The 27,992-nt window shown below is 37.6% G+C and overlaps 1 protein-coding gene and 1 long non-coding RNA gene across 6 annotated transcripts in view; both read right to left on the bottom strand.

Annotated features, from left to right (window-relative positions):
* The window catches only part of LOC105080385 (alpha-fetoprotein), a 37,805-nt gene extending 37,311 nt beyond the window's left edge, over positions 1-494 (bottom strand). For 2 of the 3 annotated variants that reach the window (XR_836353.3, XR_006719891.2), the window contains exon 1: positions 346-494. This is a non-coding gene — a long non-coding RNA (alpha-fetoprotein). The remainder of the gene's footprint in view (positions 1-345) is intronic. The other variant, XR_006719890.2, reaches the window with a different exon arrangement.
* Positions 495-3,981: 3,487 nt separating this feature from the next.
* On the bottom strand, positions 3,982-22,924 carry AFM (afamin). Of its 3 annotated transcripts, XM_010969346.3 has the most exons (15): positions 22,769-22,924; positions 20,610-20,658; positions 20,173-20,305; positions 19,257-19,468; positions 18,932-19,064; positions 18,228-18,325; positions 17,332-17,461; positions 14,381-14,595; positions 11,271-11,403; positions 9,206-9,303; positions 8,003-8,135; positions 7,038-7,261; positions 6,073-6,205; positions 4,851-4,912; positions 3,982-4,139 (listed from the first exon to the last, which is right to left on the bottom strand). In XM_010969346.3, exons 1-14 carry the CDS (start codon positions 22,854-22,856, stop codon positions 4,877-4,879), a joined length of 1,815 nt encoding a protein of 604 aa, XP_010967648.1. In that variant the 5' UTR covers positions 22,857-22,924; the 3' UTR covers positions 3,982-4,139; positions 4,851-4,876. The 3 variants fall into 3 exon arrangements, with proteins under 3 accessions (XP_010967648.1, XP_074201063.1, XP_074201056.1); XM_074344962.1 differs by lacking the exon at positions 20,173-20,305 and having other exon boundaries at positions 22,769-22,838; XM_074344955.1 differs by lacking the exons at positions 20,173-20,305; positions 20,610-20,658 and having other exon boundaries at positions 22,769-22,897.
* Between the last annotated feature and the right edge of the window lie 5,068 nt (positions 22,925-27,992).

The raw sequence follows: 27,992 nt of genomic DNA, 5'->3' as shown, positions 1-27,992 counted from the left end.
GAAGCATTGAGTGCAGTGCCTGGCACATAATAGGTACTGAATGTATTATTCTTGCTACTATAAGCACATTGTAAAATCATTTGTCCAATTTTAAAGACAAGTTGAAATGTATCATTCTCTCACCTAGAGTGGAAGTAAGGCAAAAATGAGACCTTCTTGTGTGTGTGTTGCCTCAGTATATTAGTTTTCTTTCTGTATCCACTAAGTTAATTTCTAGCGATTTTCAATGACTATTGGACAGTGATGAGCACTGAGAAACATATGCCTTTCCATATACATGTTAGTAGTCAACATGCCTCATTTATTAGCACATGGAAGGTATAGGTTATAAATAGGGTTCCCTACCTGCATCTAGCAAACTTCTCTGAAGAGTCTGACAGTTAATGTAGCTGAAGAAAACAAGAAGAGAGATGGATCTAACAGTCTTCATCATTTCAGATGAACATTTATAGAAAGTGTTCTATCATTTGAGAGAATTAAAGAATCTTTTTATATTCTTTCCAATGAATTACTATTAATAATTAACCTTTTATTGGTGAATACTTTTTCCAGGCCACTATGACCCTCCAAAAATTAAAGAAATTCATGAAAATGAAGAAATATTTTTGATAGATGGCATTCATTAACGAATACTGGATTGAGTCATGTCAATCTACTTGTCTTTTCAAGATTGCATCATGTTGGTCTTGTAATACAGTAATCGATAAACACTTTTTGGTAAACGTCTCACTTCCTAGAAATGCCTGTTGACATGTACAAAGTTCTAAAATTGCAGAAGATCATGTAAACATGACTATCCGAGATTCAAATCAATGGTTAAGGGCCCCATTCCAGTGCTGGGCACATTTTCAAGTCCCTGGAGAGAGTGGGGAACAAACTCAATGGAACATGACCTAATTTATATGACTATAGTTAGATAGAAATATTCTTATTTGTTGAATAAGAAATGAAGACTCAGGGTCATATGATTTGCTCACAGACTCACAGGTAAAAATTCAACTCTGTCTGATGTCAAAACCTACACCACCCAAGAGCTAGTATTGAAAGCTAAGGTCCCAACATTCCTCAGCTATTTTCCACTTCACCTGTCATCCACTTCTTGGGTCTAGGGCAGGAAACAGGTGATTACTAATTGAACAAAAAGCTTAAGATAAACATAAAGTCCAAAAGTTTTGGAAACAGGAGACCACTGGTTACTACTTTAATTGTCCCTGTCCTCAGCTTTCTCATTTACAGAGGGAGGGTTTGGACCAGATCATCTTTAAGGCTGATAGTCTATTGCTTGATTCTGCTCCCCACAAATTCTCATTTCTGGTTTCCTGGGCAAAGATATATTTGCCTAAAGACAACAACAACAAATCTGTTATTATTTAGATTTGGGACACGTTGGCTTATGGTAAAGAATATAGATGGCCCTGTGTGATAGAAAGGCAGGCTCAGTAAAGGGAAGGCCATCTTTGGCAGGTTTTCATCATGATTTTCAGGGTCCTCTAAATGGTCCTAATTCTCAGCATATCTTCCTATCCTGCATCCTTAGAGCCGTCCCCTTGAGATTTTACTCTAAGCCTCCTGGAACTATCAGAAATGGACCGATTTCTCTAGGGATGGCAAATCCTTGGGGTGAATGCTGTCAGACTGTCACCCACTGCAGACATTACTAATTGATCACTGCACTCTTTCTCTCTGAACCTAGACTCAGCCTTAGAATCATTCACAGCACAATGCCACAGGACAGCCACTATTAACTGATTGGAGCTTGCACTTAAGGAGAAAAAAAAAACCTGTTATATGTGTGCTAAACTAATTCCTCTTTTTAAAAAGTCAGACAAAATTAACTTCTCATGGAAACTCTTCTCTCAGAGTAAGAGATTCTCAAAAACATAAGAAGATGTTAAGTCCTCTATTAATGATTAAGGGTGGAATTTCAGACCAGAGGAAAGACAAGTCATAGGATTTTTTTAAGCAAAGGCAAGGGAATGGTTTTTGTGATAGAATTCAAAAGACAGCACAGAATTTGTTCTCTACGAGAGTATGCTGACCTTTAAGATCAAAAACGTATGGCATACAAGTCCGAGAAACAATGATGACTTTTTAAAAATACTGTTATCACAGCAAACCTAATTATTGTCCAAGTCATAGAAACGGAGTTTGAAGGACCCTTAGAAAGACCAAGACTGATTGCCTGGATCCCATCAAAAACCTGTGGCGACTGCTCACGCATGTACGGTCTTGGCACTCATTATAGACCATTTACAAATATCCCTGCTACTAGAAAATTCTTCCTGCATCAAGTGAGTCAGATATGTCCTATTTGTTGGTATGAGTTCTGAGTGACACAGAGTAAGTGGGACTTGCCCCTGTTCACAATCCTCTCAGTGCAATGGAATACCAGGCAAAATCTGACTTTTGAATAAATCATCCCTCTTCCTCCTTTCCTCACTTCACACTGGTTACCTGCTTTTTCTCAGTGTGTTCTCTGGCTCGTCAGCAGAAAGAGCCATATGGCCGTTTCCTCTGTGATAACAGAGATCATGGTGGCCACAGGTTCCCGGGTCTCTGGTTTCATGTCCACTGCTCTGAGCACAGCATTGGACACAGAACAATCCACTTGCAGGTACCAAACTCAATTAGCTAACAGTGCTCTGTTTTCTTTCTCTTTACTCAACTTATTATCCTTTACTTAAGTATAAGTTTCTTCCCTGTTACCCTCATTAATAAAAGGGAGTGTTTAGGAAAATGGTAAAAGGGTAAAATAGCTTCATGAATTAAACTCCTATTACCTGCTGACCTTTGTATTGGGTACTTTACACACTAATTTAATACATTCTTTAAAGTCTTTATGAGATGGAGACTATTCTCCCAACCTACACCAAGAAAAGGGGGTCTTAGATTGTAGGGAACTTGTGTCTGAGGCCATTCAGTAGGTTAATGGCAGTGGGAATATGAAGCCCCCACCCAGCATCTTGAGCTTAGATTGAGTGCCGGTGCCACGTGCACCCAGAGTAGGGGTCTTTTTCCATCCTGCACCCATGTGATTGCTTCTTCTCTGCCCATGGGACACAAGAACCATGTCTAGTTGGCTCACATCAGTATCTGCAATGTCTGACACACAGTAGGAATCTAATAAATATTTGTTGAATAAATGAATGAGAATCCCAAAGGCTATGCTCTAAATATTAAACCAAAAGAACTCTGAATATTTTCATATATTATCTATCAGACCATCATCATCTTCAATTTCAGACGTTGAAGTACTAAAAACCTTAAAGGTCTGAAGAAGGGTCAGGATGATCAGGCTACAAGCCGAAGACCAAGCTTCATGTCCTGGCTTCCCACATCTTAACCCTCCCTCTCCTTAGATGTCACCACCAAGCACTCACAGCCCCGGCGTAACAGCCACTGTGTTGTGAAATGGAGAAAGAAAAGAGTGGCCACTGATGCCTTGGGCACTTTTCCCTCTCTCTGAATAATGGATTACATACGCACACATCACGGCCCTCCCTAAGAGGTTGTGTATACACTGGCTAAGAATATCCTTCTGGGATTAGAGGACTCAAATTCAAACTTCGGTTCTACCAATTACTAGTCGTATGACATTGAACAGATTAGTTTATTTCCCCCAGCCTGATTCCCTATTTGTAAAGTGGAAATAAAAATGATGTTGACTTCACAGAGTTGTTAGGATTCAATGAGATAATACCTGGGACAATGTTTGGTACACTGAAAACATTCAGTGACAGCTAGTAAGAGCAGTAACAGTAGAGGACATGTCTCGTGCCATCAACTCCCATTTCCTTCCCAGAAGCAGCAAGAAGAGAATCTGGGAGGAGTCTGCCCACACAACTGCTATTTCAGAGTTCTGTCTTCCAAAAGGTAGCAGAGTAGACCTAGCCCGTGAGCCAAAGGTGCTGATGGAGTGAATGACCCTTGACTGTTTAATTTTGATATCAAGTTGACATATGACAATCAGTCTTTGAGAAATAACTTTATAATGTTGTAGTTTATTGCTTGCTGCAATCACATGATTTCAGGTAAAGGTTCCAGAAGAATCCTTCCACTGTGCTCTTCTCAGAAAATGTAATTCACCACAGGACAGCTAGGAAACAGGCAGGTTGGTCTTTCTTCCTTTTCTCCACAACCTGGGAAGAGAAAAATAGTATGTCGTGCAGCAGAAGAATATGACATGCTATAACTTGGATGATGGGAAGTCATGTATATAAACAACTGTCCGTGCTAACTATGTTCTGCCTTTTGTAGATCCAAACCTCCTCTCTGTGGGGGTCCAGGTCTCTCTTCCACGACATTGAACGTCATTGCTATATCTATACAATGTTTTGCTCCCAAAGTTTGTAAATGAATCTTACATAAACTGCAGGGGAGAGGGCATCCCATGTATATCTTTTTTCTTTTTTTTTAATATATCTTTTTGAATCACAAACATATCAGTCTTCATTGATGTAAATGCTGCAGCAAGACTCTTAGCACAGATTTACTGAGGCCTGTCTGCCCATCCCAAACTCCTGCTCTTCCCTGTCAACATTCAGAGATTCAACTGCCTCTCCTTTCTGGTCCAGACACCTGAGCGCAACAGCAGAAAGGTGGAGTGAGAGCCTTTGGCTACTGAGAAACTGCTGGAATAGTAAGGGAAACGCTGACACAAATGCAGCAGCACCACCCCATTAGGAGTAACTGAGACCCAGTGAAACATCACAGGACCAGTACTGGGGTCTGTTAGGTACAAGGTATGTGGGAGGAACCAGAGACAGACATGGAAGCCTGAGAGGGGAAAAGCTGGGTGACCAGATAAGCTGGCAATACCTTCATCAACTGATGAAGATAGAGGGTGTTACCTGTGGTGGGTTTTACTTGATGTTTTTCAAGCAGCCTGGCTTTTGGCTGCCAATTTTGGACCCTTGAAAGGAAAAAAAAAAAGGAAAGAAATAAAAACACACAGGAAGAAAAATTTAAGACATTACTATCTAAATTTAGAGAAGCATGTAGTCTCGAACTTTGGGAAGTTAAACCACTCCCACATTATAGAAGAGACAGTGAACACTTCAAGCAAACTTGGGAACAGATACACCCAGGCTTTTACAAACTGCCAGTGAATCCGCCCCTCCCTCTCCACGGTCTCAATGCACACACTCACGCAGGTAAATGCTAGATATTGATTAATACCCTTTAATTAAATTAAGCATGATTTAAAAAAAACTGATAATTGGGACCAAAAAAAAAAAAATTCCCACAGACTAAACACTCACTGGGAAAAGCAGAAGGCTCTCAACCAGAATGAATGCCGTGTGTGTGTGTGTGTGTGTGTGTGTGTGTGTGTGTGTGTGTGTGTCTGTGTGTGTGTGTGCCTGTGAGTGTGCACGAAGCATGTGAATGTGAATAAAGACGTGTGTGCACCAATCGTGAGTCTGGAGGGGAGTGGGTGTGGCTAAGAAAGAAAGAGTGAGAAAGACCCTTCCAAGGAGCCGTCTCCGGGGCTGACACTCACAGGCGCTGGAGGATCCGGGAGCGAGCCGGCGGACCCCATCACCCGAGTGAGACCGGTCAAGGAACATGTCTCTTTGCTTCTCCTCTGCCACCCTCCCCTCACACCTCCTCACCTCACACACAGGCATTCTCTACTGAGGGGTGTTGGGACAAAGCCAGGGGAGGTGACGCAGCCACCCCAATGTCCTTCCTGCTCCCTCCCTTTGGAGCTGATATGATAGGTCAGTTGAACTACATATTTTAAAAAATGAGTGGTACTATTCAAGGATAATTCTTTCCATCCTCATTTACAGATGATGGACTGCAGTTCAGATTAAGTTACATGACCAAGACCGCCGGCATAAGAACCCGTGTTTTCCTGACATCTTTTCCTTGACCATGCTGCCGCCAGGGAACCAGGGACCCCGCGCTGTCAGAGAGATGTCTGCCTGTGATTGTGCGGTGACTGTGCTCTGGAACCTCCCCAGCCCGGCAGATGGGGCTGGGAGGAAGCAGCGTCCTACGGGGAGTTCTGCTTCCTTCTGTGTGCCCAGCAATGCCAGTGGAATCTCAGGGGGAAAGAACTAGACGTACCTCTTCACTGAAGCAGGCTGCGGGGCCCTCGGCCTTGCAGCACGTGGCCACCACCTTAGTGAAATCGGTCAGCAGTGACCGCAGCTTGTCCTCTGTAAGTTCAGGCTTCCATTTCACTAAGTTGACCAGAAACCTGTGACCCAACAATGTCAAATAGAATTAATTCATGATTTCTTTCTAAAGTCCTCCTTCTCCAAAAGGCTGGCTATATAGAATCACATGTCTTAGGAATCTCCTTTTGGGTGAATGTCTAAAGTTAAAATATTCCATGTTTGAAAGGATTTCCTGAATTTGGTTAAACTTATGGGATGGATTCCATGGGGACATTCTTTGGAGGATTTTGTAAGCATGGATAAAATTGTATTAAAAAAATTTAACATATAGTGAGTCTTCATTTTGCACAGTAGTGTAGAATATGTGACTACATTTGATCTTTCTAGATAATTGACTCCCAAAACAACCTCCATTTCCCCTTCTTCAGTAAACAAATACTGTTTCCAGTGCACTTGTATAGACACTGCTTAAATTTAAGAAAAAAAAAAAAGAAAGGAAGGAAGAAAGAAAAAAGATCTGATTCCTTGGCATTTAAAGCATTGCCTGAGAAAACAAAAGCAAAATTCCTGTCTTTTGGGGGCCTCTCATACCTTCAAACGTTGAGAGAGATTCTCAAAACAATCATCTGTGACACTCTCTCAAGGAAATCTGATCCAGTATGAACCGACCATAGGCCTTTCTGGAGCTGCCCTAACTCGCCTCTCCAAATTACAGTCTCATGGACATTCCAAGTCTCAAGTAAAGGAAAAGACTAGCTAGATTTTAACATATAATTGAAGAGACTTAGACCATTAGACAGAAGGAACAGGATTATGGCACCAAAATCACGTGTCCCTCACAATACACCTTCTCACTGATCTGCGATGTGTCTTCAGGCTGAAGTAAAAGATGACAGGAGAGAATGTTGGTACCTGTCTTTCTTCCTCTGGAGCTCCTCGTTATGGGCCTGACACAAGTCTGTGTGAAAGGTAAACAAGCCTTGAGAGGTAGGTGGAGGCACGTAGGCTTTATCCGCTTTCAAGCCCTCAAAGCAGGACCTTCTGAAGGCAAAGTTTGTTTTACAACAGTGGTCCACAGCAGGGTTGATGTTGTGATATTCATTTATTCCACATAACTCTCCAAGAACTAAATCCATCTGTACCAATGAAAGTTACAACGGAGCTTTGAAATCTGGTTAAATGAACAGTTAGATCGTTCTAAAAGCACCATCAACTTAAGTCAGAAAAATCCACTCACCCGTAATGTGGCACTACATGCAAAGAAAAGCAGAGGCCGGGGTCCTCAATGGCATTGTAACAAAAATGGAAGCCACAGCAGTACAAATGCCTATGGCTTAACCCTTATTAGCATGCATGCAAATCTGTGGTTGTGAGAACAGAGCTGCAAACAGCCAACTGAAAGGGGCAGCAGGACACTGTGGCCCTTAAATTTATTCCCCTCCCGGGACATGGTCCTCCAGGTACTGTCCACCCCATCCCTAAAGAGATTCACCCAAGAGCTGGCTGGGCTGGAAGCAGCGATTCTCTTACTGACCCAGGGTGGGCAAAAGGGAGAATTTGTAACATACTTAAATTTATAAGGTTTTATCATTCTGAAACAACATTGTGACTCCAAGTCATTTGCCCTAATGATTACTTCTAATATAAACAAGAAGTAAGAAAGATGATTTGAAGAAACCCAAGAAAATACTTAAGACGTTCCCTTTTACCTCTTTAGGATTTTAACACAGTGAGCCAAAAAGGAGAACTGAACATTCCTCGCTAAACAATGTGAAAACACTGAAGAGAGGGCAGATGGATAATCACTATGAATCAGGGAATGCAGATATCCTTTCTGTTTTCTTTTAGGAGTAGTCAGGTATGTGGGCCGTGCTCACCAAATTATCAACGCAGGCGAACTCTTCACTCAGGGTGCAGCAGGTGGTCAATGCTATCACCATCTCTTTGCCAAGAAAGGTCAGCTCTTCAGTGGACAGCTGGGGGGCTATCTTTGTGAGTTTGATGAGGTAGCTGAAGGAACATTTGTCTGTTTGGTTCTGAACAAAAGCAGACACCAGTTTCCCCTTGTCTAGCTATTGGAACCCCATCCCTTCAAGTCTAGGGGCAACCAGTGTAAGGGCAACGTGAGGCTCCGCTCTCTCATAAAAAGATAGAGAACAGTCTCTTTGCTCCCTGATTTCCAGCACCCTGCCTCCTAGATCTCTGTATTTCAGCTTCCTTCTAATTTCCTGATAATCTCAGAAACTCTCAGATTTGCCCATCTTGTTTTACCTATGAGTATAGGAGCTCCTTGGCAGCAAATATCTTGGCTAGTATGTGAAATCCTGCTTGAAATTCCTTGCAGAGTTAATACATATTTTAAAGGGAAAATTTAATAGATACATGTTGGAATTAGATACTCTGAGATGACAGAAACAAAATCTTTAATGGGCTGAGTTTGACTTCTCAGCTAACAGAATGCAGGAATAGTGAAATCATACTTTTTTAACTGTGTTCTGTTTTGATTTGAAGATGTTTGGTTTCAACACATAATACATTAGCATGGTAATTAATTAAGATAATCCAGAACAAACTTCATTTTATTCATGAATGCTCACAAGAGTACTTTAAAAATAAATATTAAAGTGGTAAGCACATCCAGAATTATTTCTTTAAACTATTTCTTTAAACTTAAACTTTAAATTATTTCTTTAAGATAGGCTTAAATCCTGGGAAAACCATCTTTTCCTTGGAAATTGTAACAACCTAAATTTGATCCAGTCCACCCTCCAAACCTGCCATGGGGCACACTTCAGAAATTCTGGGTTGAGAGTGAGAAAGGCAAGTGCAAACAAAAACTAAAGTATCAGAGAATCAATTTGTCCAGAATCCTATCCTATATTTCTTCCATTTCTAGCCTCATTCCTGCTGAAGACTTAATATGACACCTCAATATGCATTCTTGACTTTTGGGTTTTTATTCTTTCCCAGAGTTTATGAATTCACCACAACTAAAAGCTTGAGCTAAATTTTTGACACTTTGTGGTACTCTTTATCTTACCCTGGTCACAAGTGTTTACCTACTTGTGCAAACCACTTACTAGTATTTCAAGTCATCCTTCCCCAAATTCTGAAAATGTTCACATTCTTGCTGTACTATCTTGAGGCTTTTCTCAGTTGTCTCATTGAATCTGTTTTCCTGAAAATAAGAGCAATCATGTTTATGAAGATTTTATCTAAAATTTAATCAGAAGCTTCATGTCAACTTGTCTAATAGCCTTTTTAAATTATATAGTATTTTCAAACTATCATCGCCACACATTATACTAAATTCAGGGGAACTTTTTATGTATGTAAGAATTTGAATCTTTTCAATTATAGTTATAGACACAGATGTAGTTTTTGATAAAATCTGAAAGTTCACATTTTTCATCAACATTACCTTGTACATTTTATAAAGCTTTCCAGTCTGTAAAGCAGAATTCAAATCTGATGTTGACAACGGTCATATTTGAAGTCTGTTTAATAATGTAAAATGTTTTTTATGATTCTCACTTTGAAGTGGCCAGAGCAGCTGTTATCTGCCTTCATGAAGTCAAGAGACTTGCCTAGCCTCACCCAGAAAGTCAGTGTTGCTACAGAACAGTTTTAATTACATGTAATCACATGTATTTTTTATACCTTCTTTTTCATCCTTTAGAATTGGAACTTACAACTGCCAATAATTGTCTTCAAATATTTGACAAACTGTCTCTCATGTGGCATAAAATTGGACCTCTACTAAGTGACCACCAGAGAGAAAGCTACACACTAGTGGATGATGCTGTGGGATGAACTGTGTCTCCATGCAATAAAAAGAATTTTCTAGCACTACGATTCATTTAAGGATCAGGAATAGACCTCCTCATTAGGAAGAGCGGCAAAGATGGGCTGAAACAAGTCTTTTTAGTTCTTGCTCAAATACGAATGGGTGTAAACTGGCTTTTCTGGCAAATGGAAGTAATTTTTTAAATAAAGCAAAAGCAGCACATATCAAATAAATGAGAAACAAATCAGAAATGTCAATTCATTTCTGTAATACATAAGGAGTGCATGTAAACTGATATTAAAAAACACACTAATTTCAACAGAAAAATGGGTAAACAACATGAACAAATTGATCTGGGAAATTTATAACTACGATAGCTAAAGTCACATGGAAAAAGCTTAATTTCATTAAAAATCAGTTAAATTCTTCAAACGCAGTCATTATTTTTTACATGTAAATCAAGCAAAGTTAATTTCCATGTGCAATGTTGGTGAAGATGGGGGGGTGCAAAAAGCGTTTTCAAGTACTGTTATAGGACTAGATGTTGGTAAAAACTTTCTGGAAAGTAACTTGGCCATTTTTATCACTTTTTTTTTTGAAAGTCTATATATTTTGACCTAATAATTTTCCTTCTGATAATCTATCTTAAGAAAATAACCATAAATATTAATAAAGATAAATGGGATGAAATACTTAGGTTGACATAAAATTTTTGAAAACTTAAATAAATGTCCACTATACAGTAAGAGAGCAGTTAAATAAGTTATTATGATGGGATATCATTATTTAAAATAAAGTATATTTTGAGGTCTGTTCAATAATATAAAATGTTTTTTATGATACTAAATAAAAAACAGATTCAAAGATTTCTTCAAAAAATGTTATCCTAATTTTACTTTTAAACATACACACACACATATCTGCATATATGTATAGAAAATGTTAATTATAGCTATTTCTTGTGACAGAATCAGAAAGGTTTTGAGGTTTTTTTTTTTTTTTTGTAACTTTTGGTACTTTCCTAATCATCTTTGATAATCATTTATTATTTTGGCAATTATAAAAAAATTCAATATGTCTCAAGAAAATAGAGTTCATAAATAAAAATACAAATGCTTAATGTTAATGGAAAGAGTTTTTTGCATCAAGACACAGGGTTAAAGTTCAAAACTTTATGCATAACCCAAACTGTTGATACTGGTCTTCCCAATGATCAGCTTACACCGAATTTAAGGTAGACTCAGATTGGTCAATCACGTTTTCTATCCTCTGAACTACAGTAAAACTTTGGTCATTTTTAAGCATTTGTTGTTTTGTTTTGTTTGTGAATTCTCTGAGCCTACAGGGATGGAACCTACCGCATCTCTGTAACAGTCTGGAGGGTTTTCCGTGTTGCAACATTCTCCTAGGAGATCCTCATATGTTTCAGCAATTCTTAACAGCTCTGGTATGGACAGTTCTGTGTGTCTCCTTGAGTATTCATAAAGAAACCTGTGATGTGTAAAATAATTTGTGTATTAGAATTTAGAGAAAGAGAGAAACACCAAATCCTGCTCTCTTTTAGTCCAGTCACATCATCTAATACTGAGTCCGCTTTCAAATGCAAAGTTCCTCCTTTGGTGTGGTCAGGGGGTGATTTAAGATATTTTGACTAAAGGAGATCATTTCGCAAAGATTCTCTTCCATATCATGTTGTAAACTAACGATGCTTTTACTTGGAGGGATGGAATGATTAGAGGTATTTAGCATTAATTATTAGAATGATTTAATCCATAAAGCATTAGCAATAGTAGATCATGCCACCAATACTTTGGAAAATACGTATCAAGTATAATTCTGTTGGAAAATGCATTTCGATATCCCATCTTGAGATGATGAAAATATGGCTTTGTCTCCATTCCTGGTGCCACCTTGAGGAGAGATTATGCAGCATCCTTTGTCTGTTACCTCCTACTGTCACTTGCCAAATATGAGCGTAATCACCCCTGCAGCTCTAAATCGTTGGCTGTGGCTTCCATGGCCTCAGTGAGGGTAGAGGTGGGTGTGATTTGGGGAGAAAGCAGGAGAGGGAGTGCGATGAGGCTAACACTTATTAAGCCCTTAGTAGGTGCTAGGCACTGGATCAAGCTTTGGGCATAGAAGACAAAGATACACTTCCTAGCCTTTATAAACACTTTCTCATTTAAATCCACCTAGTTCTCAAGACAAGTACTGTTTTAAGCTGAGGAAACCAAGTCAGACCACTTTAGCACCTTGCTATTAATAGAAGCATAAAATCTGAACCTAAGTCCTACAGGATGCCTACTTCATTCTTTTTTAAACCAAGCTGTCTCTCTTCTCAAGGAGAGGTGTTTTCTTTAAGTACCTCAGCTGTGCTATGTATAATCTTCTTCAGGTAACTATCTTGTCTATTCAAACAATATACGTAAAAATGGTCTATGTTTTGTGAGAGCAATACCTCACAAAAGTTCCTCAAGCCCAAGGGACTTCTTTCATCTCTTTTTGTTTTGCAGCCTTCAATTCTCTTGGTTTTTCTGACACCGTCTCTCCTGCTTCTCCACCTATCTGTGGGATGCACTCCCATATCCTAAAGCAATGGTGTTTAACCTTCAGAGAATCAACGTCTCCCCTTAATAGCTCATGTAAGCCATGAACATTTCCCCAGGAATAAAATTACACCTAAAAACACACCACCAAAGTATTGCAAACAAAACCTCCCAGAAGCCTACCCCAAACTGGCAGATCTGCTGGGGTCTTGCCTCAAATGTTTACACCCCAAAAAACTGCACCTTCTACTGTTTCTGGCTCAGCATGTCCCTTGTTGCACTATGGTTTCTCCCCAGGCTTCAAACTATCCCTATCTTAGTTGTAACAGTGATGATGATGGAGATGATGAGGATGAGGATGCAAATCGCTTCCATTCAGCAAGCACACATCAGATACAAGTGGAATGCATTACATCTATCGTTTAGTTTCATTTGACTCAGTATCCATGACTCATGAGAAGCAATAGAGCACCATGGTCAGAAGAGCAGGAGGCTGGAGCCACACTGTTGTGTTTGAATCTGCACTGGTTCCACCACATATTAGTTGTGTGACTTTGGAGCAAGTTACTTAACTTCCATGCCTCAGTTTCCTTGCCTGTAAAATGAGGCTATAAAAGTGTTCTAACCTCAGAAGGTCATTTTGAAAATTAAATTAGTTAATAGACAAGAAGCATTTAAAATTTGCTAGGTGCTCAGTAACCTGTCTCTTCAATCCAGACCTCCTTCCAAAGCTCCTGGTTCACATATAAAATCATATCATGATGTTACCAACTAGTTACCTGACAGGCACCTCAAAGTCAATGTGGTCGGATTCAAACATATTCTTTCCCACAAAACCTTCCCCCATGGGTCCCATCTCATTGAGTCTGAGAACTACTTACCAACCACCTAAGTCCCAAACTGGGATTCATTCCAGATGAAGTTTCTAAAAAACAAAAGTGATTTTGTCCTTCCTTATTCTTCAGTGAAAACCCGTCAGTGGCATCTCGTTACTTAGCATGCCTGTGTGATCTGACCCCTCTACCCCTCACTATCCTCTTCTCTCACTGCAGAAACCCTATTTACAACCACGTATAAGCCAAGTAGTTTTGTGCTTCTGTCGGTGTGACCCCTTCTGTCTAGCTCACCAAAATTCCTTCAAGTACCTCTTCCCCATCAAGCCTTTCCAGGGCCCCCAGGGACTTTCTCCTCTGTCCCCACATGACCTGTATTGTACAGCCTGGTACTGTTAGAAATTATAGAATATTTCTTGCACTCATTTATTGATGAGTCTTCCTATTGATGAAAGTTTATTGGGGATAAAAACCTTGTCTAACCAAGTCCCTGGATTATATTTCATTACCTATAAACTTTGAAGGAATAGTCTTAGATGAATTTTTTATATGATTACCTAAAATACAGAGAAGTTAACTTGTCCCAGTGACTCAGCCAGGACTCAACTCTATGCCTTTTGTTTCCAGATCCTCTAGTCTTTCCCCTGAATGGCTGTGGGATGACAGAGCATGGAAGTTAAGCCTGAAACTTCTGAGGTCAGACCTCCAGGGTCAAATCTTTACTCTGCCATATTGTAACTGTGAACCTTGAACAAGTTACTTAACTTCTTTGTACTTCAGTTTGCTCATCTAAAAACTGGGAGAAATCATAATTACTTTACATGACTGTGAGAATTAAAATAGATACTCCTATACTTAGCCCATTGTCTGGCACATATCAAGTACTCAATAAATGTTAGCCATCACTATAACACAGTTGCATTTTCTTAAAATCATGTAAAAAGACTATATACTATAGCCATGATTTTTTTAAATCATGTGATACCCAATGCTTTAAAAGGTTCCTATTCCTTCCACCCACGTTAGCCAAAATAGATCAAATCAAAAGTTCCTGTTTGTCTTATAAATGTCAATATAGAGTTAAGTTACTCAGTCTTGAAGTTCCCGCGGTCAGCATTTCGTTCCTCACAAACATTGTTGCTTTCAGTAAACTTTGTTTCTCTTAGAGATAAGTCGTTAGGTCTATCATCTTTATTTGAGTAAATTATGCACTCGCCACGCTCTGGTATCTTCTTTTCACAGCACCCTTTGATTTTGCTGGAGATGGAATCTTGTTTTGAACAAATATGGCTCATAATTTTGCTCTGTATCAAATAAGAATGAGAGGTGACTTTATTTTCACAGTTTCTTCAGGGTTAGATTTACTGTCATAAATAGTATACAAAATCAACCACTGGCATGTTGTCTGGAATTGTTTCATCAGCTAATTTGGTAGATAATATTTAAATTTTGTATTGATTTAATACAATGAATTTTCACGTTAATGTGAGCCTTAGTTCTCAAGATTTTAGATGATATAATTATGAAAAATAGACACAAATTCACATTCATTGTTAAATATTAATCTTTTAAATATTTTACCCTTACTTCAGTGATACATAGTCATTTTCAATTCTAAATACTGTTTTTTTCCCATAAGCATTCACCTGTGCTTGAATGAGGGCCACCAAGGACATGTTACTGTAATATCTATGATCCTGGATTTCTCCTCTTAGGGCCTGAAACTACCTTGCCATGCATGTAGTAGAAACTCAATAAATATTTGATAAGTGAATGAAAGAATGGTAAACAAATAAATCACTACAGCAACTACCAGATGAAGACTTCTCAAATGTAAGAAGGTTTCTACTCATTATTGTCATTTTCCTTCAGATATTATTAATTTGAAGCTGTTCAAATGACCAAATCATGTACAAAATAGAAAACCTTACTCTGTCCCCTCTCCTGACTCTATCTCAATTCTGACCTCCATATAAAGTTATGGGAATAAAAGAAAAGGTGAAGTTATCTTGCTTACACATTAGTTACATGATTTTTTAAAAGCTGATCTAGTCCCTAGTCCCTTCTCCGACTCTCCAGAATGAGGCTGCACATTCCTCCTACTCTCTTTTCTAGCTTCACGTGATCTATGTTGTGTTCATAAAGCACTAGGCTTTTCCAGACCTCTCTGACTTTGCTCAAGCTGTTCTTCCTGCCTAGAATCTTCTTCTGAGGAACACTAAGGCTGAGGAATGAGATGAAGCTCTAGATTGAGGTGAGAAATGGAATGGAGGTTGTCACCACATTTCAAACAAACCACATAGAACCAGGGAGCCAAGCTTTGCAAATACATATGCAGCTCACCTAAGGCATCATTCTAGGCAACACATTCAAAATAGAAATGAATTCTCAACTCTAATTCAAAAAGATACATGCACCCAATATTCATAGCAGCATATATACAATACCCAAGACATGGAAACAACATAAATGTCCATCAACAGATGACTGGATAAAGATGTTGTGGTGTTTATATACAATGGAATATTACCCAACCATAAAAAAGAATAAAATAATGCCATTTGCAGCAACATGGATGGACCTGGAGATTGTCGTTCTAAGTGACGTAAGCCACAGCTAGAAAGAAAAATACCATACGATATCACCTACATGTGGAATCTAAAAAAAAAAAAAAACAAACCTCAAATGAACTTATTTACACAACAGAAACAGACTCACAGAGATAGAAAACAAACATGGTTACTACAGAAGAAAGAGGTAGGAAGGGATAAATTGGAAATTCAGTATTTGCAGATACTACCTACTATATATAAAATAGATAAACTACAATTTTATACTATATAGCACAGGGGACTATATGCACTATCTTGTAGTAACCTATAAAATAAAAAAAGATATGAAAACAAATATATGTATGTATATGTATGACTGAAACATTATGCTGTACACCAGAAATTGACACAACACTAACCTGACTATACTTTAATTGAAAAAAAATTAAAAAGAAATGAATTATCTCTTATTGTCTGAGAATTCATTTCTATTTTGAATGAATGACAATACAATTCCTCTTATTTTTCCATAAAGGCATCACATAAAAGGATATTAAGAATATGATATGATTCCTTAGTCTCAGCTCCAAACTTCATAGAAAAATTCTCAATTGTAGCCTACTTCAGTACATTATACTTAATATTATAAAGCAACATCCTCATAAACAATTAACCAGCACAAAAGTAATAGTGATTGAGATTGCTTTTCATTGGAAAACAGTTAAGGACAAAATAATTCTTGGGGACAACTATTGTCAACTACTTGAAATAAAATGTACATATCTCCATATTCTAAAATTCAAGTTATCTAATTAACATAATTAACATGCTGTGAATTAGAAACAGTAAAGTGAATTAAAAGTCTCTAAGAAAAAAATCTAATTTAATTAGAATTATTAAATTTATTGAAATTCATTAGAAATTAATGAAATTGTATTACCTTTGCGTGCATGAACAACTTCAGCTAGGTCAACAATATATCTACTAGTATATGCCCTTTAGAGACTAGATTAAGAGTTATTTTGATTGAACGTATCCACTTATTTGGAAAGATGGTTCCTAAGTAGCCTGAAGAAACTCAGGGAAAGCAGCTCTTAAAAACATAATAACAAATCATTTTCTGACCTTTACTGTTAAATTTCCAATATCTCTAAAAGAGAATTTGCAATGTTAAAGGAAACTTTAGTCTGGCCTAGATGAATGCTCACAAATTCTAAATTTCTGGAGTTTGTGTCATGCACACTTAGCCATATAAGATAGAATCTTCTGAGTCATCTAAAAATAACCCCATGTATAAAAAACTCCAAAGTTTTAATGGGGCTTATTTGTTAGCATTTTATTTTTTATTTTATTTATTTTATGTTATTATTGAACAATTTATTCACATTCTGATTTTACTGTGGTAAGTAGTCACATGTTAGGGCAACTTCAGAATTTAAAAATGGCTGTCCCAAATCACTATTTTACTTGGTTTTATAAAATATTTACCCTGCCGTGAATGCACTCCACAACATCGCCTTCACAGCATCCATCATATTTGGAAGAAACATCTTTGAGGAGGGAGGTTAGTTCCTTAAATTCAATCTTGGGGAATTTTTGACTAAGTACAGCAGTGTTTCTGGAAAGAGAATCAGTAAACCATGGAAACAACTTGAACAGCAAGTAAGACAAGAGGGAGTTGTTTGCTGTTGCAGTGTAAATAGTGCAGCAGACATTGGTACCCTTGCTTTTTCACCGACGGCTTTACCAAATAGTGGTTTATCTATTTCACAGCCCACATGATCGTTTTGAAAATCCTAGGCTGATATTTTGAGTCCTGGATAAGGACTGGAAAAAAAAAAAAAGGCCTGAGAGATGTGCCCTTTTGCATAATTTTTATAGCGTCATTTCTTGTTGTGAGCCCATGGCAGGCATAGATAATCCATCACAGAAACCTTTCCTTCTGATCTATTTGAAATCTCAGAATTTTCCACAGGACATTGCACTAGCACCATTACTAATGGATTAGGGTGAGCCTTTGAGATAAAATTTATCCCTGAAGGTTGTCTCCTAGTCATTAAAATCAAAATGGATGTTAAGTCATGTCTAAAGCATGTGGAGGTTTTAAAACCGTAGTTAGGAACTCCCAGATCCATTCAGATTCCCAACTAACCAAAAATATCTCAGAAGTAACCCTCTTTCTCTCTGGGTTCTCCCCACCTTCCAGGTCTTTTCTCATCCTGACATAATGTCCTGGTTCTGAGCAATCTACGCAGACTGAGACCCACCTCAAAACCCCCGGGGAACTAGAAAGAGTATAAATAAAAATTCATCAGTGATGTAACAAAAATGGGACACACACAAGAAAATAAAAGTAGAGTCAAGACACATATTATAAAACTCACATAGATTGTAAGATTTGTGGTCCAAATTTCATAAGGGCCCCACAGACATTTTTTTGATAAGAAGACAATGCTTTTAAATATTGTATGAAATGTTCTGCCTGAAGGATAAAGAAAAAATTTTGTTGAAGCAACAGCAAAAATCCCACTATTCTCTTATTTCTTAACTAAATGCCAACCAAACAATTCCAAAGTTTGCTCAGAAACAGAAAATCCAAGAGATTTTTATCTTAGGAAATGTATATATCAAAGGAAGTATAAATTTGCACCACATTAAAAAGGTGGAGCCAGTCTTCCTAATGACTCAGCTGCACTTGGTGGGAAGATGAGTGGGGTAGTGCGCTGTGAGCTTGTCCATCTCTACCGGGATGATTAAATGTTGTGGGTGGCCAAAAAAGGACTCGTCCAGGATAAAGGATACAATGTCTTTCTTACCCTGGTTATTTACTTACTAGGACTTCCTTTCAATTTACAAGGAAGACAAAGCCAGAAGAGAGACCCTGGAAATGAGCGATTGTCTTTCAAATGTCTCAGGTAATAAGAAATTTAAATCAGTAGCATGTGGTCAATGGGCTGAAAAACCAGTGAAATTGGCAAGAGAATGGTGGATAAATGGTAAACAACTCTTTTGCTATCATTTAATTTTAAGGAGAAATCTACAGTTTTGGAGTGACTCCCTTTTTTAATGAAATAAATATGCTACTCACCTTTGTGCGAAAGCAGTAAGCTTTTTCTTGTTCTTCGCAACAGGTTTTAGTCATCTCCTCAAAACGAGCAGCAACGGTTAGAAGTGTAGGAGCAAAAACAAAGGGGTTCCTTCTGGAAATTTCATAGATATAACTATAAAAGAAAAATGGGGAAGAAAGAGGGAAAGGGGAAAAACAGGGAAAATGAAGGAATGGTAGACAAGGGAAGGGAAGAATGAACGAATTGTGATCAATGAAGCCAGCTATGTTCCTTTGGTATAGATATTGGATTTAGCCTAAGATAAATTCTTCAATTAGATCATTTTTCTACTAACATTAAACTTACTTATTTAGAAAAGATTCTCTGTTATTTTTAAAAGTCTGGCATTTCTCTTCAGGATCCAGAGTAGGGAGAGGAGGCAGAAATCCCACGTCAGCCTTCTTGTTATGGAGGAAACAGAGTTTTCTTTCTACGTCAATCTTACGGCAACAGTGTAAAAAGTTATGCTTTTGTGGAAGCCCCTCCATAGCACATATATTTTCCAGTAAAACATCATTCTGGACAACAGAAAAGTAAAAGACACTTTTTATTCATTGTAAAGTTTTTCAGCCTTCTGAGATGACAACAAGGGAGAAAACGGGTGGTATGTTACCCTTCGGGGAACAGATTCCAATTTTCCCAATATGACCAGCAGAGCATTTTGACCCATACCTTGATAACCATACCACATTTGGGGGCCCTTTCTCTAACCTAACCTGAGGCCCTTTAACCTCTTCCTATTTCTTTACTGATTACGTTTCCCTTACACAATGACTTTTTTCCTACTCTTGCAAAGTGTCAAGGACAGAACATAATAATGTGTTGGTAAAGTATTAAGTAGTCAGTTTTAGTAAGAGTTTTCTAAAGATTCAGATGGTGACTCTGTTTGGGGGAAGGCAACAAAAGGGGCTGTGACAGTAGAGCACATATTGAGAGAGGCAGGGGAGAGGGTACCGCTGTACCTCTGCGGGTTTGTCAGGCTGTTGGCTGCCTTCCTGCCTGTGTACACATGGCATGGACTGCAAGCTCATAGCCAAGTCCTCCTGGGCATCATAACACAGAATTGCATCCCTCCTGGGAAGTGCCTTATCCTAAATTCTGCAGTCGGGCAAAATAAAAACAGGAGCGCAGAGCATCTCTCTTTTTATATTTCCGAGCCAAAAATTCGCTCAGTGTTGACAAATAAGCTTGTTTGTTTAAGAAATGCAAATGATTTACTTACAGCTAATTTTGAACACTCTGGGAGTGTCCTGTCAGCCAAGCATTTATCTCTGTATTCTGTCATGGCTTTCGCCAACATTTCTACTTCTTCAAAGGATGCCTCCTGAATATATTGAGCAAATGCAATGATGGTGCTGCAATAGTCCACACAGAGTACACAATGATGACCTGCAGAATGTCCATGTATGTCCAACAAAAACTCATAGGAACACTCACTTGCTAACTAACCTCAGGAAATTATCAAAGTGTGAAGGCTGTAAGTTTTACAATTTCCTGACGATTCAATTGCCTTATCCAAATTTTATGATTAATACTATATTTACTTTTTGATATAATTTATATTTAAATTACTTTTGAGAAGCATTAACGTTTCTGGAAGATATCAGATGAGATTATGATAAACAACATCATCATCAAAATGAGTTTAGAGAAACTCACATATATTCAACATTCTCCTCTATAAATTTTTTGGTGACACTGACATCATCTGAAAAGCAAAGAAATTTACGTTACTATATATCCTGATATTTTAACATTTTCCCAATAAATGACAGTATGTGATGTCTAAATTTATAAAGTAGAAAATAAAATCTGATGGTAGAAAATAATTTGGCATGTATAACGTGAAGTAAAGAAGTCATACGAATGAAGTATTAGGTCTTACGTGTTGATATTAGTTGATTATGTGCTCAAAAAATATTAAGTTGATGGACTTGAATTAATCTCAAACTCATCAGATTTGCTATTGATGGCTCCCCAGCCACAAATGTCAAACACAAGCACCATCTCCATGCTATGTATCAGGTATGACTAGAGAAGTATTATGAAGGTGCATTGTTATGTGGTACAATGCTACAGCAGTGCCTGACAAGAGATGATGCTGCAGCATGCTGGTGGTCAGTAAAGTTTATAATGTTAGCCAGACAGACATTTAGGCAACCTCTGGACTAGTCTAAAATCATTGATTCCCTCCCAGAGAGCATATACTAATCAGAGCACATTTACATGTGTTCACATAGACTACTTTCATGGAGTCCTTACTTTTGCAAAGTATTACGCTGGATACTATGACTAAAATATCTTCCCTGGACCTCAGGGGGTTCCTCAGTATTCTTACAGTGCATTTGACTCAGGAACATGACTATAAGCCAGTGTAGAATGTACATGACGTTCTAAATGCCAGGAATGCTTTATGATCTCTAAGTGAGGAACTGAGAAAGGATTATAGGAGGAGGGGCATATGAATGGAGTTTGAAAAAATGTGCAGGATTTCAGCTAGCTGAGGAATAAGGAGTCTCATGTTTCTGTGTGGAAAGAATGGTCGTAAGTAAAAACACAAAAGTAAGAAATCCTGCGATTGATGAGAAAGTGGGTCATAAAGAGTAATAACAGAACCTAAGGTAGAAAGAACCTGCATTCAGATTATGGGGGTCTTTCATCTAAAGCTGAGTAATTTAGGCTCCAACTGGAAGCCATGAAGAGCCACTGAAAGAGTTTATACAGAATAGTAATATCACCATTTCTATATGCTAAGAAGCATCAGCTAGGTAGTGGTATGTCTGATATGCTGGGATCTTCCACAGTGCCTGACAAATAGAAAGTGACAAGAACTAGTTGTCAAATACATGGATGGAAGAATGAATGGGTGGGTGGACAAAAGCAAGAAGCCCACTAGGAGATTTCTACAACTATTCTATTGAGAAATCGGCAGGATATGTATTTTGGTAGGAATAATGGAAATGCAAAGGAAAACGTGGATGCAAAAGATATTAGAGACAAAAATCAACAAGATGTTTTTTACTAAGTTGTTGCAAGGGGCCCAGGAGAAGGAATACTCAAGAATGACCACCTTCTTTAACACTGTGACTGGGCTCACTAACAGGCATGGTTGGGGAGGGGGTGTGGTGTGGGTTCCAAGTTAATGTCTTAACTGTCTGGACACAGTCCAGATCTTCAAGGTCACTGCAATACTTATAGCACCTTTGTTCACGTTACAAAAAGGTATTCCTTTCAGACCAGAGGGATTACAAAAAGACACCTCTGAATAGATGAAGTTCAAAATGTTTCCCCTTTTAGTAGAAGAAATGTAACAGTCCCCATGTCCTCCAGGCTAACGCTGCCTCGGCCAGGCTTGGGGGGGCACAGGCTTGGGGACATTTACACACTGCACAGCTGGAAGAAGCAGAGTGCTGCATACTGTGAAGCTGTTCACCATCTAGTCAGGACATTCATCGGACAACCAAAGGTTCCAGAAAAATCCCAGCTCATACCTAATGTTTCCCTGTTACCATACACTGTACACATTTGCAAGAAATGCCAACAATTTCAAATCTGACTTATATTTCCCAGTAACACTGCCGTGAGGCTGGTGACCATTTGCTGGGTGCCATAACTGCCTCTGTCTATAGACAGGGTAACCTGACCACCAAAATACAAAATCTGGGAAGGTTAGTTCAGGATATCTTATCATTATATATAAACTAGGGAAAGGGAAGAAAAAGCAAGTAAAAACTTAAATTAAAAGAAAACAAGGTTGAAAAAATAGAAATTATCCCAACTTAGTCATTCCTTAGCTGACATACAAGTAAATTTCTTACCTACATCTTGAGGCTTTGTGGGCAGAGTTAGGGATTCAGTCAAAAAGAAAAAGAAAATAACAAAACCTGTAAGTTTTAATTGTTTCATTTTTTTTTAGATAACACATTCACAAAAGAAAGTAATGTAACTGAGGAAAATCAAGTTTTTATATTATTCTTTGACACTATTAGTAAAAAAGTAACTTGTTTAACCTATTTCTCATATACCTCATATTTGATTTTTATTTGATCACACTGCAGAATTTTTTGCTAATTATTAACTAGGAAGAAATTATCTCTGTGTTTCACTGGAAAAATCTATTGAGTTAGAAAAAAAAAGTCCACAGGTCAAGTATGCACAATACCTAATCAAATAGACAACTTTAAAAAAAAAATCTTGAAATATTACAAGTGCTAAAAGAAAAAAGGGCTAGAATAAATAATTCACCAAAGAGGAAACATACCTAGAAAGATGCTAAACTTCACTGGTAATCAAAGGAAGTTAAATTTAAAATATATAATTTTTATATATCTATTAGAAATATAAAAAAGAAAAAAATTAAGATCTAATTCTGGTAAACATATAGCAAAACAAGTACCCATAAAATCAAAACTTTTGGAAAACAAGTTTATGATAAGGATTGATAGTCTTAAAAATATTCATGTTATTTCAACCAATCACTCAAATTCTGGGAATTTATACTAAGAACATTATCCTAAATATGGAAATACTTTTTAGTATATGATAAAAAAAAATTTATTTCTTAGTTATGTCCACTAGAAGGGCCTGAAAGTAATAGCAACCAGGTAGTTATTTAGCACTCTTGAAGCACACCTCTTAGGTTTTAAACACTTTTCTCTACCATAAGAATCCTGGGCTTCTTAGAGAAATGGATAATTCCAGGGCTGGGCCATGAAAAGTATAAAATGAGCAGAGAACATGCCAGAAACTAAGGGGACATGTCATGATGGGGACATGTCAAAGAAGACAGAAGCCAATGGGACAATTTGATAATGGGACAATAAAATAATGATAGGAATGTATTATATAACCCATTAAATTTGGGGGAAAAAAGAATTCATGAATCTATACCAATATAAAATTAAATCAAAAGTCGAGGAAGGGAAACTCTTAACATCTATATAAGAATGTCAACTAACAAATGTTAATACTCATTTGTAACTCTCATAGTAACAACTGATTTAAACCAGATTCACGAATGGATGCTGAAGTCACTGGTGAGAAACTATCAGGCAATAGCATATTTACAGTTTCAAGTGTCACTCCACAGATTACTTATAGATAAGTAAACAGTAGTATAGTCAGGCTATACATTAGTACTTGTGTTTTTATAACTAATGAAGAAAAAGTATATACAGTAACAGGGAGAAGTAGTTCTACATCATATTTTGAGGAAGAGCAGAATCTAAAATTTTATATATCATATACAGAAAATGGTAGGCTGAACAGACCTGTTAAACTAAAACAAAGGAAGAGAGAAGAGAGGGGAAGAGAGTGAGAGCGGGAAACAGAGGAGGTGGGGAGAGAGAGAGGTAGAGGCAGAGACATTGATTCTGTCCCCATACTGAGAATTATGCAGCTGGTTTGGTCAGTATCTTTGGTGGCAACTAGTGAACATTACTGATCCTGGTGACCTCTAATTGGCCTTTTGTAAAGGTATAAAACCTGCTTCTAGGTATATTCAACTATTAGATCAATTAGCTTCTTTATTTTCTTCCCAGATGTGTTACTTATTATTTCTGATTACTGGTTCATGCCTGGCAATTGTAAGAAGACAGCTCCAATGTATCTGCTCCACAAATCTAACCCTCCCTATCACTGTAAGAATGTGATTTTTTTTATGACCATATGAAATGAAATAGCAGTCTGTGTCTAGTTAAAAGGTTAATGTACTTAAACTACTTTTCTTTCTGGTCATTTTGGATTTGCCTGGAATTATCTAACTGCTAACTCCTTCATTAGTGTGTAATACATTTTGACACTCAGATAAATAAGCCTAAGAAGTTTTGCTTCAACAGTAGAGACACATGCATATACATAAAGACACTGGGCTGGGGGGAGAGAGAGTGAGCCAGCAGTACACTCAGACTCTTGAGAAAATCCTGGAAATTAAAATAGATGGGATCAAGTTGATTGGGAAAATAAATAAGAAGGAACTTCAGCTCAAAATATGGAAGATAAGGTCAACCCTTCCCAGGGCATTTCAGAGAAGCTCTAAGTCTAAGGACTATGAAGAACAGACATAGGCTATAGGGAAAGAATCAAGAGAACAAGCTAAAACGCTATGTTCAGAACAACTGAATTAGAGGACTCCGCTCCCTCCTCCCTTTCTCTACCAGCACACCCAGGTACATAGCATACTCGGGTCACAGTCATTGGGATCTCTTACCTCTGGGTCAAAATCTGAAAATGACTCTTTCTTAGTTTGGGTTGCCCCCAGAGCAGACCTCCAGACAAAGATGTGTGGTTTATTTGGAAGGTGACTTGAGGATGCAGAAGGGAGGAAGTGAGACCAAGAAGGGAGAAACGCTAATAAAGCAGGTGTGACTGAGAAGAGTGACGGTGTAGGCACCTGGGTGCAAGACTCCTGGGAGCTGTCTGAGAAGTGGAAGATTTCCTGGAATTGTCCTGGCAGAGACTGGGAAGCTGGGGCATTTATCCACTGACTGAGGTATACATGAGTGAGAAGAATAATCACAAGAACTCTAGGGAGAAAATAAGCTACTGAAGTGAGGGGTTGCGCAAAGCAGCACCACCAGATAATAAAATGCATTCTAAAACAGCATAATCATTAAAACAGTGTGGTACTGGAAGTCAAGAGAGAGACATATACAATAAACTAAAAATCTAAAATTAGATTCAAATGCCTCTCCATGCACTAGGATAGTTCCAAATAGATCAGAGTTCCAAATGTAAAAAGGAGGAAAAAACGGTAAATGTACTAGAAGAAACACAAGTGAACTGGGAAAAATTTTCCTATGACACAAAATTCAGAAGCAGTAATGAATTCAACTACATAAAACATTTTAAGACTGTACATGGAAAAGTGCTGTAGGCAAAGTCAAAAACTCAGAGGAAAAACCGAGGAAAGGTAGCTGCAATCTATATCAGCATATACAAAGAGGTCCTGGAAATCTGAAGGGGAAAAAAAGACCAAGGATTTGATAGAAGGGGAATAGTAAAAATGATATAAGCAGAGAGTACACAAAAAGAAAAAAGAATTTAAAGGACTTAAACACAAAAAGATGCTCATCATAAGAGAAATGCTTATTTAAACAACACCACAGCACCACTTCTCACCTATCTGATTGGCAAAAAATTAAGTTTGACAACATACTTTGTGGATAAAACTGCAGGAAAATAGTCCTCTCATCCACTGCTGGTGGGAATGCAAAATGGTGATGCAGTATCTATGGAAGAGAATTTGACAAAATCTAAAACAAAAATAAGTATTTGTCTTTTGAGACAACAAATTTCTAATAGATACCTATGCCAAAAATATACTACTAATATTACTAAATGACTAAAGCACTAGGTTATTCTTTGCAATTATTTGCAATAGCAAAAGATTGGAAATTGAATCCAAATATCCATCAATAGAAGGTCAATTATAAACTATAGCAGAGCAACACAAAGAAATTCTGTGAAGCTGTTAAAAAAAAATGAAGGAAAAAAACTTATGCCTAATGTGGAGTGATCGCCAAAATTATGTTTTTAAGTGAAAAAGGTATAAAACAATATAACATAATATGTAATCCCTTGTGTAATATAGATAAAATGGTGCAGTGGGAATGTATTTATATACATATTTGCTTAAATGTTAAAAAATAAGAGAATGGATAAACCAAGAACTGAGAAAAGTCATCTATAGAAGAAAGGGAGAACTGGGTAGAGGGAATTGTGCCTGAGTCAGCTCAGGCTGCCATAACAAGATGCCACTAAGTGGGGGACTCATCAACAGCAGAAACTGACTTCCCCTAGTTCTGGAGGCTGGCAGTCTGAGTCAGGGCACCAGCTCTGGTGAGAGCTCTCTTCTGGGGTGCAGATTGCCAGCTTCTAGTTGTATCCTCACATGGCAGAAAGACAGTATCAGTGTAATGCTGGCCTCATAGAATAAATTGGAAGGTATTTCCTTCTCTTCAATTTTTTGGAAGAGTTTGTGTAGAATTAGTATTATTTCTTCCTTAAATGTTTAGTAGAATTTAACAGTGAAGCCTGGGGTTTTCTTTAAGGGAATGAGCTTAACTAAATTTTCCATTCCTTTAATAGGTATAGAAATAATCAGATTTTTTTTTTTCTTAAATGAACTTTGGTAGTGTGTATCTTTCAAGGCATTTGTCCATTTTATCTAAGTTGTCAAATATATTGGCAAAATATTTTTTAAAATATTCCCTTATTTTTTTGATATCTAAGGTGTTGTCACCTCTCTCATTCCTGATACCAGTAATTTGGTTTTTTTCTCTTGTTTTTCTTCTGAAAAATCCATCTAGAGGTTTATCAATGGTAATGATCTTCTCAAAGAACCAGCATTTGGTTTCATTGATTTTTGTCTGCTTTTTCATTTTCTATTTTTTTGATTTCTACTAGTTCCTTTCTTTGGCTTGCTTTGTTTTAATTCATACTTCTTTTCCTAGTTTCTTAAGGTGGAATCTGAGTTCATTGGTTTGAGAACTTCTTTTCTAAGTTAACTGAGGATAACAGCATGCTATAAATTACAAAATAGAGTACCTTTGGTGCTATAAATTTTCCTTAAATACCGTTTTAATGGTATCCCACAAATTCTGATATGCTGTGTTTTCATTTTCATTCAATTTAGAATATTTTTAAATGCCCTTTTTATTTTTCCTTCGGTTTGGGAGTTCTGTAGAAGTGTGTTATTTAGATTATGAACATTTGGGGATTTCCAAGTATCTTACTATCATATATTACCAGCTTAATTCCTTATAATCAAGCAATTCTCTGTAATCTCCCTTAACTCTTTAAAAGTGGCGTCATTGGGAGGAGACAAATTCTTTATATGGTAATCCTCCTGTCCTGGTGCATGCAGTAGGGCATGGCAAGGGAGAGAGACTAGAAGAGTCATTTTTAAGAGTGTCTGGACTATACTCACCTATTTTCAACAGTTTGTCACCCCAGCAAGAGTTTAGTCCTATCCTAATATTATCCTGTAGACACCAGGCAATCTGGCTTTTGCAGATGTAATTAAGCTAAAGATCTTGAGAT

Source organism: Camelus bactrianus, chromosome 2, assembly GCF_048773025.1.
Source record: "Camelus bactrianus isolate YW-2024 breed Bactrian camel chromosome 2, ASM4877302v1, whole genome shotgun sequence".
Classification (NCBI taxonomy): Eukaryota; Metazoa; Chordata; class Mammalia; order Artiodactyla; family Camelidae; genus Camelus; species Camelus bactrianus.
Note: the sequence above shows the minus strand (reverse complement) of the source record. Positions and strands in the feature narration are given on the sequence as shown.

Coding starts and splice junctions, on each gene's coding strand:
- AFM (XM_010969346.3), bottom strand. CDS start 22,856: ATGAAACAATTAAAACTTACAGGTTTTGTTATTTTCTTTTTCTTTTTG. Junction 19,469..20,172: donor CAGAGTGTTCAAAATTAGCT/GTAAGTAAATCA, acceptor TCTGTTGTCCAG/AATGATGTTTTACTGGAAAA. Junction 11,404..14,380: donor CGCGGGAACTTCAAGACTGA/GTAACTTAACTC, acceptor TACACATCACAG/GTTTCTTTATGAATACTCAA.